At 36.6% G+C, this 13,455-nt stretch overlaps 1 protein-coding gene across 1 annotated transcript in view; it reads left to right on the plus strand.

The window, feature by feature from the left end:
- Positions 1–13,455, plus strand: part of Dync1i2 (dynein cytoplasmic 1 intermediate chain 2) — a 52,123-nt gene that overhangs the window by 11,012 nt on the left and 27,656 nt on the right. Inside the window, 4 exon segments of the mRNA XM_085680967.2 lie at positions 4,765–4,782; positions 5,560–5,650; positions 10,313–10,372; positions 12,807–12,922. Coding sequence (XP_085537093.1) covers positions 4,765–4,782; positions 5,560–5,650; positions 10,313–10,372; positions 12,807–12,922 — 285 coding nt within the window.

Raw genomic sequence — 13,455 nt, forward strand, 5'->3', positions numbered from 1 at the left:
CATCTCTCCAGCCCCGGGATCTTGATTAAGTATAATCTTACTATTTGACATGGGAATATTTAGAATTTTTAGCCTCCTGTAAGAGTACAAAGTTAGATCTGCCCAAACGGAACAGTTTAGTGCGTCTGTAAGCAGGCTTTGAGAAACAAGCAAAGTGTCATTGCTTTATTGTAGCTTACAGTACTTATTCAGAAATTTATAAGTAATGTAAAGGCATAGAGATCATGTTTACTGCAGAACATAAGCTGATTACACAGAGTTAAGAATATCTTTTAAGTAGCTGCTGTGGCCTGGATTCTGTTTAAGATTTTAGCCTTTCCAAGTCCTAGTCAGATCACTTTCTTATTTCTAAACTATTTTCCATCTCTTAGCTGATTTAACATAATGAAACCAATAAAGGGCTAAACACATTATGGTGATCTTGTTGCCTTTAAACAATTAGGCAAAGTAGGGGCAGGGATGGGAGGACAGGAGAGATGGCTCAGCAGAAGACTTGGGTTAGATTTCCAGCACCCATGTAGGTAGATTACAGTTCCCTGTAATTCCAGCTCCAGGGGATCTGACGCCCTCTTCTAGCTTCTCAGGACACCTGCATTCCTATGTACTGTGGCCACAGAAACATACACATAATTAAAAATAAATCTTAAAAAACAATTAGGCAAAATGCATTTCATAATCCTTAAAACATACACTTATAACTCTGATATTCATGCCTAGCCCTTCTTTATAATTTGTCATGAAGAGTACAAAATACAGGTAAAGTTGTTACTTTTTTTTTTTCTTTCAATAATCCAGTTTCAAATAAACAAACTAACAAGCAAACCCAGAGGCTGGAGAGATGACTCAGCAGTTAAGCACAGTTGATACTCTTGCAGAGGACTCAGGTTCAGTTTCTGGTACCCACATGGTGGCTCACAATCATCTTTAACTCCAGTTCCAGGGGACTGGAGTCCTTCTGACCTCTGAGATACCAGGCAAACGTAATTTTTTTTAAAAGTCCAGTTTGTATCATGACCTAACGTATGGATATTTGTTTTCTTTTCTCTATAAAAATATCTTGAATCACTATCAAACATATTTCTCTTTAATATGATTTTTCTTTTTTTAAAATTCAACTAAAAAGGATTTTTTTTCTTTGAGATGGGGTCTGATTATGTAATCTTGGCTGGACAAGAGATTTGCCTGCCTCTGCTTCCCAAGTGCTGGATTAAATGTGTGCACCACCATGCCTGACTAGTTCTTCCTCTTCTTTTTCTTCTACGTCTTTTTTTTTTAATTTATTTTTATTTTTATCTTTTTTTGGGGGGGTGGGGGAGTTCGAGACAGGGTTTCTCTGTATAGTTTTGGATTCTGCCCTAGAACTAGCTCTTGTAGACCAGGCTGGCCTTGAATTTACAGAGATCCTTCCTCTACCTTTCGGAGTGCTGGAATTAAAGGGGTGTACCACCACTACCCGGTCTTTTTCTTCTTAATGTCACTAATAAAACCTCTCATCGTATTTGCTGGTAAATTGTTACTTAGTTGGCCCTTTGACTGGTTTTGTCTCATAGGATTGCTCATATTTTTATCCCTGGTGCCAACACAGGCCACACTTTCAGTATTTCTTCAGTTTTTAAGACCATGTCTTTCTACTTGGAAAGACCAAACAAAAGACACCCTTCTTTAAGATGTTGTAGGCAAATACACAGCAGAAATTGAAATTTGGATATTTTCTAAAATAAAGTTTTAACTTTTAAGAGCTAAATTTAAGCACAGCATTGCTAGTTAAGTATTGTTTTCCTCTTCTGAATTTTCTTGTAACTTTTAGATATTTTAAATCAGATTTTTAGAGAAAACACCATGTATGTTGCCAGGTCATTTTTTTCAAGTGTAGCTTAATTTTTAAAAACCATTTCACGACAAGGAATATTTGTTCTTTATGATTTTTTGTTTTGTTTTTAGAGACAGAGTTTTTCTGCATAGTCCTGGATGTCCTAGAACTGACTCTGTAGACCAGTCTGGCTTTGAACTCATCTGCCTGCCTCTGCCCTGAGTGCTGGGATTAAAGACATGTGCCACCACCACCCAGCTCATTATGATATTTTAACACTATATTTTTATTAACTTTATTTAAATAATTGATGCTTTGCCAGGCATGGTGGCCCAGGCCTCTAAGACCAGTGCTCCAGGGGCAGAGATAAGCAAATCTCTTGTGCATTTGAAGTCAGCCTGGTCTACAGATGGAGTTCTAGGACAGCCAGCGCTGTTACACAGAGAAACCCTGTCTCATGAAGCTAAACAACAACAATAGCAAACACACATTAACATTCATTATCAGAAGAGGGGTATTATAAATGGAGAAATTTGTATTTCAAAGGTTAATATTTAGACAATGTTTCCTAGAAGGACAAAGAATGCGGATAGCTTAAGCTTTCGGCTGGGAGCACATGTCCGTCCACAAGGGGGAATGAGGCATGAGTGTTGTGTGTATTGATGCAGTAGCCGGGAGACCTCACAGCCGTGGTTCTGTCCACTCACCATCTCTGCCAACGTTCACAGTCTCTGCACTCCCCCACGATGGCTGCCTGCCTCTCTATGCTCTTCCTGGCAAACGCTCTTTTCCCAGAGTCTCTTCCACCTTACACCATCCTTCGCCTCTGAGTGGTTGACCAGAGTTAGTGTTAATTTTAAATCTGAGTGCATTTTTAGGTCTTTATGGTTAAGAATATTCTGGTTATTTCTTCGCTGGACAAACTCTGTAATGCTAATTTTATATCCTTGGAAAACCAAGGTCTTAGGTGGTGGGTAAAGTCTTCTTGACAAAGCTTTTTATCCGAGAGACTGAAACAGTTCCTCGTTTGTGTTATTTCTGTGATCAGTGTTTTGTTTTTATTTCGTACTTCTTTGGTGCTGTCTTTGAACTTCTGTGTAGCTTAAATCCATTAGCATATTCATATGCTCTGACAATGCAAAACGTGTTATTGGCTGTTTTATAAACAGAACTTGAAATAAAGACATTCTGATCAAATCACTGTCTTACTAAGCAAATCATACTTGAAATACTTGATTACATTTTACTACATATTAATGGCTTATGATATTTTTGAAGCCAATTATATTTACAAGCCATCTGTTTAAAATGAATCCAGAAGTGAGTCTTTTCTAAGACTTGGTAGCTCAAGAGTTCAGAGTCTTCTCCTCCTTGAATATACTTTCATTACTTCAGTGATTTATTGAAGTCTGAGAGTATAGTGGCATTGCCTCATTGCATAATTACCATATTCCTTTATTTTTTTTCTGAGACTAATTGAGTACAGTGTGGTACTTAGTTAGTTACCATTCCTTTGTTTTCTATTAGTTTTTCAAAACCACCCTTTGATAATAGTGATTTGCATCCTCCAGGTAGTCCCTTCTGAGGCACATTACTTTCTGTTACAAGATGAAGTTAGTCAGCTAGAAAGGAACTCAGACTTTGTTATGTGTTCTCTCAACAGCCTCTGAGCACTGAGAATAGAGTTTGGGGTTGTTGGGATGGAGATTTTTTTTTTTTTGAATGCACGTTTAAAGCCACAGTGATATTTCTCCTAGGTGAACCATCGTGAGAATTTGGTAGCCCTGTCACTCTTGATTTTTTTTTCTGAAACATTCATTTCAGAACTGGATTAATATATTTTATTTATGTATATGTAATTTCTATTTAACCTATTTCTAAAGAATTTTGCCTATTTTTAATGCAATCTTCACAAAGTGAGTTATGATTAAACTTACTAAATAGAATCATTGATACTTGAAATCAACAGAAAGAGGAAAAGACAATGAAAATGGAAAATATTTCTGATGCTTTCTAACAGAGAAATATATTAATGGTAACTTTACTATTTTCCTCAGTCTTTCTAATATGTATCTGTAAAGAAATTTGTTTCTCAATTATAAAATTATATATACAATTTAAAGAACATAGACTTACTATATTGGATATCTTTGGTATGGAAATACCGTGCTTCGCTACAATTTAATAAACATGTATTTGTGTTTATAGCACAGTAGACGAGCAGCTGTTTTCTCAGTGCCATTGCTGTGTGCAGCCAGAGCGTAGACCAGCAGAGGCTTCCAGTGAGAGGACAGGAGGATAAGGAAATGGACCTATAAGAAGCTAGGATTTTCACACTGTTACTTTGCTTTAGATCCATTCCGTTTCAGCTATACTGAATTGTAGGTGCAGCACCTAGCACAGTGCCAGCCATAAGTGAATAGTATCAAGTTCCACAGGTTGCCTAATTGCTTCTCTTACATTTAATCAAAATGTTAGAAACATTGGTTTTGTTTTTAATACTGTTTGAAATACAAGCAAGGCTCAGAAAACAAACATTCTAGCTGTGGCTTTTTTTTATATATTACTGATTATATAATTAGGAATTTACTTTTTGTTTAGTAGATATTAAGTGAAGTCTATTAAGTGAAGTCAGCGCAACATGAAATGTGTTAGTCACTTAATGTTGCACACTGAAAGATTATTTTAAAAAGATAATTGGGATTGGGGACATTTATGGTAAAAAATTTAACCAGAAGGTGGCAGTGATGAGCCTCCTAGACTTTCTGCTATGGTAATCCAAAAGTTTTCCAAATGTCATAACATGAAATGTGCACGTTTAACTGCTGTTACATGCTGTTGAAACATTGGAGAAAAACAGTTGCTATTGTTTTATAAACTATGAAGAATGTATGTTTTCTCTAAGAAGGGATTAAGAATATTTTGGGTGTCTGTATCTTTGTCTGTACGTTCAGTTTTTTCTGAGTACTGGGGTAAGAAGTTACCATACATCTTACTGTGTGTAATTTGCATGTGTTGCTTTATGTTATGCATCATGTCTAGAAGGCATGCTATTTTATGGCCTGCTTGCATTTTCCATCCAAATTGCTGGAAACTAATGAACATTTTAAAGGAGCCATTCTTTTATCTATATCCTTTCTCTAAATTGCCTATTTTCAATGGAGAGAAATGGATTGATTTTAAATACTAATTTTTTGAGGCAACAGGGATCAAATCCAGGACCTTGCTCTTGCTCAACAGGCACTGAGCTATGTCCCTAGCTCTAAAATTGTTTGAAAGAAAAATTATTAGACAAAGTTTAACATTTTAAAGCAAATCTTAGAAAACCAGAGATCAAATTACTTGAAGCATATTTCAAAGTTTTAATTTTGGCAGGGTAATCACAATTAACAAATAAAATAGGATGGTCTTATAAGAGTGGTATTAAAAAAGTGAGAAGGAATGTTCTCCTTTGAAATTAGTGGCCGCTTTGCTGATGGACAAGATGAAGATACATCTTTCCGTAATTGTGCCCTTAAACATAGAAAGCCTAGGTGCATCTTGCCAGAGAAACTGCATGAGTCCTCAGCATGGTTGTTGACTGTCTTTTCCCCTTTCTCCTGATGTTCATTTTCACCCATAGATTTCTGTTGGTTGATTTCTTACCTTTTTCCTTTTTTAATTGCTCATGTTGAATTATTTTTGAAACATCATAAGCTAAGCAAGCTCCCCGTGTAGTAACAGCAGATACCTGTCTGTCTCACTTTTAGTCCCTCCTCCTATGTCTCCATCATCCAAATCTGTGAGCACGCCAAGTGAAGCTGGAAGCCAAGATTCTGGAGATGGCGCCGTGGGATCTAGGTATGTAATTCTTTCTTAATATTTTAATGATAGAACAGAATGCATTCAGTGCCACATGCTGTCAGTGCTTTGGAAGGAGTCTAAATATTTATGTTGACTCATTACTTACTTCTTAAAATCTAAACAGCAGAGAAATACTCTTGTAAATTGGGGTAAATTTTTGCAACAGTATTTTAGCTGTCACACATTTATAGTAAATTGTTAAGTGGTTTTTATGATAATTTATATTAAAAACAGAGGTGTTCATGAATTTAAATTTGTTCTACTTAAACAAACGTACTGGTTATTGTGTTACTGTTTTGACTACAAATAATATAGGACATCTTTGTTATGCTTCATTCCCAATTGCTATTGAACATTGAAACAATTCAAGTAAGCAGCCCAATTCTGTTTTATTAAGTAGCTGATCCTGTTAAATAAGATTAAAAAAATAACCATAACATAAAATATCAGAGCTGGGTAGTCTGATCTTGCAGAGGACTCGGTTTAGTTCCTAGCACCCACATCTGCCTGCCCACAGTTATCTGTGACTATAATTCCAGGGCATCCAACTTCTGACCTCTGTGGACGCTGCACACACATTGTGCACATACAGACAAGCGAGGTACATACACAAGCACATAAATAAAATAAAATTGTAAAATAATACATAAATTATCAGTGTTAAAGAATTACTACCAAAGAAACACTGATTTACTTAGCGGTTGTATTGAGCTTATGTCTGCCTCATAAAACTGTATTCGTGCAGTTAGAGTAAATTAAGCTGGGCTTTGTATATTTGTGCCCTACCTCAGAGCAAAACTATAGGTGGCATTGAGCACATTAGCCTCTCTGGTTCTGGTTCTGTTTCCTTGTCGGAGAAGGTAGAAGTTATCAGATCTTTTTCAAAATGTTATCATGTGATCAAAGAAATGAAATCTTTTGATGTACAATAAATATGAACATGTTCAAAAACAAAACAAAAACTTTATTTCATGTTTGTTTTTAGGATTCTGCATACATGTTGAAATTTGTTTTTCAGAAATTTAGTAACATTTCATCTGTTTTCTAAAAGCCACGTTGAGGAAAGTGTTATCAAATCTTTCTGTGTCCTGCTTGCACACGGCAGATGGCAGGTTTATTTACCAGCACCATGAAACAAGAGTAAACACGACAGGTCAATCCACAGTTGATTCAGAGTCCTTATTTGGGGCCAAAGTAAACTATCCTCCCCAGAAAAACATCTTAGCATCCTTTTAAAGGCCAAATTATAGTCAGCAATAAGGACTTAACTGGCGTGTGCAAAGCCCTAGCTGTCGATACCCAGCATTACAAGAAAAAAGATTATTAAAACTTCTCATCTTTTTCCCCCTGTGCATGTGTGCATCTATGATTAAAGATAAAAATAGGCAATTAACTCTGAGAGGGAAATGAAACAAACAAAAACCCCACAACAAACTCTGCAAATAAAAGGGGCTGGATGGCCCCAAAAGTCAACACTATATTCAGTTCCAAAATAATCAGATTGTCATTAACAATTAAAAGTACAGAAATGGGCTGGAGAGATGATTCAGCAGTTAAGAGTGCATCTTTCTTGCAGAGGACCCAGATTCAGTTCCCAGCACCCACACTGTGGCATACAACCATCTCTAACGCCAGTTCCAGAGAGTCTGATGCTTTCTTCTGATCTCTGCTGGAATCAGGCACATATAGGCTAACACTCATATACATAAAAATAAAATGTAAAAATAAAAGGTACAGAAAACTTGAATTTGAGATGTGCTTTCCGAAAGTGGCTAATATAGCAATGCTTTTGTTGCAGGTGAATGACAACTTTTATGTAAGAAAAAAATAAAACTTTCTTTTGACAAATAATTTTACTCTATATAGTTATACATATCATGAAGGCAGTTTAATCTAAATTAATTTTTATGACTACAGCTATTTGGTTTATGCTTTCATGCTCTTTGCTTTTAAGACAGGGCCTCAGCATGTAGCCCTGAGTGGTTTGGAACCCACTCCGTAGACCAAGCTGGCCTCCAGCTCAATCTCACCTGCCTCTGCCTCCCCAGTGCCTCCATGCCTGGCATTTCCACACTCATCTATGCAAATATGTCAATATTTCTTTAAATATCTAATAAGCAGCTTATATTTTCAAGTGAAAGGGTTTTTTCCTCTTCTACGACCAACATTATAACAGTGAAAATACTTCTCAAATAAGTTACTGTATTTTCTAAATTCTTTAATATTACATGTTATCTTTATTTAAATAATTTATACTTTATGAGCTCATTGTTCCTCATTTATAATAAGAATAGAGCAATTATTTAAAAGCATTGTCAGTAAGTTTGTTTTTAAAGGTACCGTGTAGCATTTACTTGAATTTTTAAAATTACTGTGAGTTAAAAAGTTTCATCTTCCATGAATAACCTAGAAGCTACTAGAGAGGCCTTGGGCTGTTGTAAATTGGTATGGGAGGTAAGTACTGGTAAGAAAACTGTTGGTGTGGTGAACAAATAGATGTTCATAAAATTGCCAGCTTTATCTTCATTACTGTAGATTACCATGGAAGCTAGATCCTCTGCTTCCACAGAATGCCATTCTAGACTCTTGTGCTTAATGTAAGGTATATTTTATGACTTTCTGTAAAATAAGAAAGCAAGTATCTTGAGAACTTTCAAGGTATTTGTTCTTACTAGAGAAAGAAAATAGTTTTTATGTAAGTTTAGCAGGAAAGAAAAGAACTCTTAAACCTCAATTCAGTGCCCTGTGAAAGCACTAACTTACCTGAAATAACTTTCAAGAGGGCTGTCTGTCCATTTCACACATACAAATAGAAACCTGAATTTTGTTGATTTATCTCCAAGTTCCGTAATGGGAAGATAATTTGTAGATGCTTAAAACTGTAGTAAGGTGTTGCATTTCTAAATACATGGCTCTTCAATAGAATATTCAGATCTGAAAGCGACTTGAAATGAGCGCACACTGAGCAGCAGGGCTGGTGGAGGAGTGAGGACAAATGCCCCAGGCAATGCATGCAGTCGTTAAAGTGGCTCTGTGCACGCACCTGCAGCTGCTGGCCAGGGAGTCCAAGATTTGTCCTAACAACCAGGCAGAGATAGAGTGGACACTGCACACAGGATACTGTTGAATAGACGCTTCTGTTGGCGCTGCTGAAAAGGGCAGCAGAAAAGGATGCACTTTCAGTTTGCATGTTGGAAGCTGCGTTTCATTGTTCACTGTCAGTCAGACAATCCAGGCTTATCCCCCCCTTTCCCCCTACTTTTGATTAGTTTATTTTTTAAGAATTAGGATTATACTTTATATGATTAAAAAACCTTTTAATACATATAATCACTTATTTTTAATGGAGTATTTTTTAGTACTTGCTGTATTCTGAAATGAAATTTTGCTCAATTTTAGACTAAAATGAAATGACATTCTCAACAAGGAAGTTTATGTTATTGGTCAACCCTTGTATAATGTAGAGGCTGTTGACAGAACATTCCTTGGAGACCATCTCATCAAACTGCTTTTGGTTTAACAAAGCCTAAGTTTGTTGCTGTTCATTGCTCAGTACAAAGTTGGTCTTCACTGTGCCCTCTTCTCTCATTGCATACATACAACCCTTTTAAATCCCAAGAGCTTTCTCCGTAAGAGGAAGGAGTTCTCTTATTTCATCTAATTGTTTTTCATTGATAAATTATGCAGGCAAGCTGAGAAACCATTTGTTGTATTAAAATTTATAGAACTAAAACTAGTTGTGTGTTCTATAACTTGTATCAATGAGAGGCAGATACCCCACAAAATGCTGGTGTTACACGTAGAGCTGCACGTTGCCTTTCGTATGGAGCTGCGGACTTGTATTGGACAAGTATTGCCAACACACAAAAATGCCAGTGCGATAAAGTGCATTTTGTCTGATAAAGACTAGATTTATCTTAGGTGGAAAAGATCAGATATTAGATTTTCCCACTTGGCAGTAATAAAATAGCACTGACTTTATTTAGGATTGAGATTCTCCAAAAGTTAGGTAAATCCTTTTGAAAGGGAAAAAAAAATCTATTTTTTTTCTAGATAAAGAAATCTTAGTTCTTTTCTAAAGCAGTGACATGTAAGCCCAAGGCAGTGCTTAACCCATGAATTACAGCAAGGTCACACTTTGGAAATGTTAGCCACTTTGTATCCCAGTGGAATAGTCTTGGTTTTCTTACCAAAAGGCTTATGTGTTGACTCATTTCCTTTACCAGGATGGCAATTTCCTGCACACATTTAAAGCTTTGGGCAAGAATATGTTAACTATTTCTACTAATCTTTTTTCATTAGGAATCTCAAAACTCTTTTTAACTCTTTCATAGCCTATTTTGTTTACCATCCATAAATAATGTATATTTGGTTTCTGTGCTGTAGCTGTTTGTGTCTGTTTTTGCGCAACGCTAGTTTCCCACATTGTGAAGATACATTGAATTGTTCTGGGTTATATGTCTGCATTCTTAACCACCTTGATGCTTTGTGTGTGCGCTAGAGCATTGGAGTGAGGGCTTTGTTTGAGTCTTACTAACAAACACATGTAGTTCTTAGTTGTGAATAGTACTTTAGTATTAGCCATTTGTAGAATGCATTTGCTTGACTAACTTCTGACCTTTTTTACTAATGCTTCATGGTTGTCCTACAACCATTTAGGACGCTGCATTGGGATACAGATCCATCAGTTCTTCAGCTTCACTCAGATTCCGATTTGGGGTATTGCATAGATTTATTTCCTTCTCTCTTTAATAATTCACTTGCTTCTTTGTGAAACTGTCCTAATTTTACTTTGCTTAAGTTTCTAATATTGTGTCTAGTTAAGACTAAAGTTATGTTTTACTGTGACATCTCATTTATCCTTTTAATTGAATAATTTATCCTTGTAATTGAATATTTTCTGAGTTACTTGATATGAAAATTAATTTTTCTGTAATAAAGCTAGTGAGAAAGTCTCAAGTCCTGAAAGGAAAAAGACACGTTAGTCTTTATACTCTGGCCCTGGATTTCTGCTTGTTTGCTCATTGTATCACTGTTCATTCATTCATTCTGGGCTCCAGTACAAATAAAAGTATTTGCTGCGGCCATTGTACCTGACCAAGATAGCTCTTTTCCCTTGGGGATTTGCAGCTTCTCAAATATGTACTTGAGCATTGCATCTGAAGCAAGAATGAATAAGCCTCGATTCCATACAGGGACGTCTGCTTGCTCTGTCTCCCTTGGTTCCTTACTGTCAGTAAATGTTGCTTTTGGAGAAGTGAGGTATTACCTTTGCCCTTCTAGAAAGTCTTAGAATTTAAAAAAAAAAAAATGTTTCCTTTTGCTATCGGGTTTATTATGCTTTCAAGGTAGTAATTTGTTCCTGATAACGTTAGCCTGTCCTCCTTTTGCTTCTAGGTAAGTGAGTGCTTTATTCTTTAACGGTCTGCATCTTAAAAGTCAAGAATATAAAATTCTTATTTCAAACTTTATTCTTAGACTACTCTAGATTGCTTCAAATATTCTTAAATTTTACCATTTAATTATTTCAAAATACTTTTCCTCCCATGACTAAACTATTCCTGAAGTAGAAAATATGTTAGAAATGTTTCATGGCTCACATAGAATACCTTAGAGAAAGAATTTTTGTTTTGTTTTTTAATTTTCTTCTTTTGAGATAGTGTCTTCTGTAGCCCAGGCTGGCCTCAACTACTGAAACCAATACTCACGTCTCCCAAGTACTAGGATTACAAATGTGTGCCACTGTGCCTGGCTCACAAATTAATTTTTCAGTGTGTTAATTTTATTCCATTTTTAAAATAAAGAATCTGTATGGTCATTAAATAAAATGGAAAAATATTTATATGTATTAACAGTGACAAAAATTGAAAAAGATGTTTATGAAATGTGAGACATTTATTTCAGATACTAGGAAAGTTGCAACAATGTTTGTATTAGATGTCCTTTCAAGAGAATTTCATGATTAAGAACTTTTGGCAGTTGGGAAGCATACTTTAGTTTATAATTTAAATGCCTAATAACCAAGTGAAACTTCCCTGAATAGCTAAAAGAGATATTTTTCTTTTGGTTTATATTTCAACTCTTCTGCTATTTCTTCCATTTCACTAAATCAGAAGCGACCTCCGTGGTTTCATTATATTCAAGAAACATGAATACTTCCACCTTAGTTTGTTCACTATGAATCACAGATAATATTGACTATGTAGAGTTTGAAAAAATTAATAATTTATTTTAAAATCCACACTGATGTGATTCGTGTGACTACTCAACGTAAGAAGTAAAAAAATGTCGAAATGGCTTGGGGTGAAGGCACTCGCCATGCTAGCCTGGCCGCTAGAGTTCAGTCTCTAGAACCTGCACACGGGTGATGGAGAGAAGTGACTCTCAGAGTTGTCCTCTGACCTACACACTCACAAACATGCATACACACGTGTACACTCACACTATAAAACGTATTTAAAGAGAACAGGCTTTCAGCAGAAGCCTGCTTTTTAGTCTTAAAGTCAGAACCCGGCACTGGTGAGTGGAACTACACAAGGCCTCGGTGAGGTATTTGACTCTTCAAGAAAGTGTGGAATCATCGTTGCTGGTTCTCACAGCCTACCTACCATGTTTAGCAGTCCATTCCGAAACTCCTATCCTTTCAAACTGTTACTCCCCACACCCCTCCGTGTCCTGAGAAATGGCACTACTTACCTTTTGAAAATTAAAACCAGGCTGGAGAGATGGCTCAGCAGTTAAGAGCACTGGCTGCTCTTCCAGAGGACCTGAGTTAAATTTCCAGCAACCACATGGTGATTCACAACCATCTGTAATGAGATCTGGTGCCCTCTTCTGGTCTACAGGCAGAACATTGTATGCATAATAAATATGATAATAAATTATTGATAATAGTAAAAACACCAACTTGGTTTTTAAAATGAGAAAAGGTGCCCTGAGTGATTCGGAATTATCTTTTGTCTGTGCTACCTTCTAATCCTTTCGCTAAGATAAAGCCAGTTCACCAATCACCTCACATTTCCCTAGTAACACAGGGTTTTACATTTCAGTGCTAGATACACATGATGTTCAGTTCTTAAGTTTTGAAAATAGCAAGCTTGTTGCAAAATTTATCTTTCATTGTGTTTAAAAGCATTTCTATTCACTCATTTAGACGAGGACCTATTAAACTTGGAATGGCCAAAATTACTCAAGTTGACTTTCCCCCTCGAGAGATCGTCACATACACGAAGGAGACTCAGACCCCCGTTACAGCTCAGCCCAAAGAAGGTGAGTGTCTGCCCTTAATACGACTGTCGTTAAGACTGTGTTAAGTGAGTAGATTGGGTTGTTCTTTTCTTTATCTTTTATTTTTGATTTTGGTTTGGTTTGGTTTTGCTTTTGCTTTCTGAGACAGGGTTTCTGTGTGTAGTCTTGGCTGTCCTGGAACTCGTTTTGTAGACCAGGTTGGCCTCGAGTTCACAGAGATCTGCCTGCCCTTGTCTCCTGAGTGCTGGATTAAAGACAGGCACCACCACCAGCTTCTTCTTTATCTATGATGTTTGGTGTTTAGGGGTGAGGGAGTGTGGTATATGCATGCACATGGAGGCTAGAGGAGGATGGGTGTCCTCTGTCACTTTGCCTCATTACCTGGACACGCAGATTCTGCCTCATTGAACCTGGAACTATACTGGCAGCTAGCAAGCCCCAGCTATCCTCCTGTTTCTGCCCTCCATAACACTGGAATTAACAGGCACACACACGTGGTCCAGCCTGGCCTTTTTTTTTTTTTTAATGTAATACATGAACATGTATAGACTTAA

The sequence above is a fragment of the Myodes glareolus genome, chromosome 21, assembly GCF_982192425.1.
Source record: "Myodes glareolus chromosome 21, mMyoGla1.1, whole genome shotgun sequence".
Classification (NCBI taxonomy): Eukaryota; Metazoa; Chordata; class Mammalia; order Rodentia; family Cricetidae; genus Myodes; species Myodes glareolus.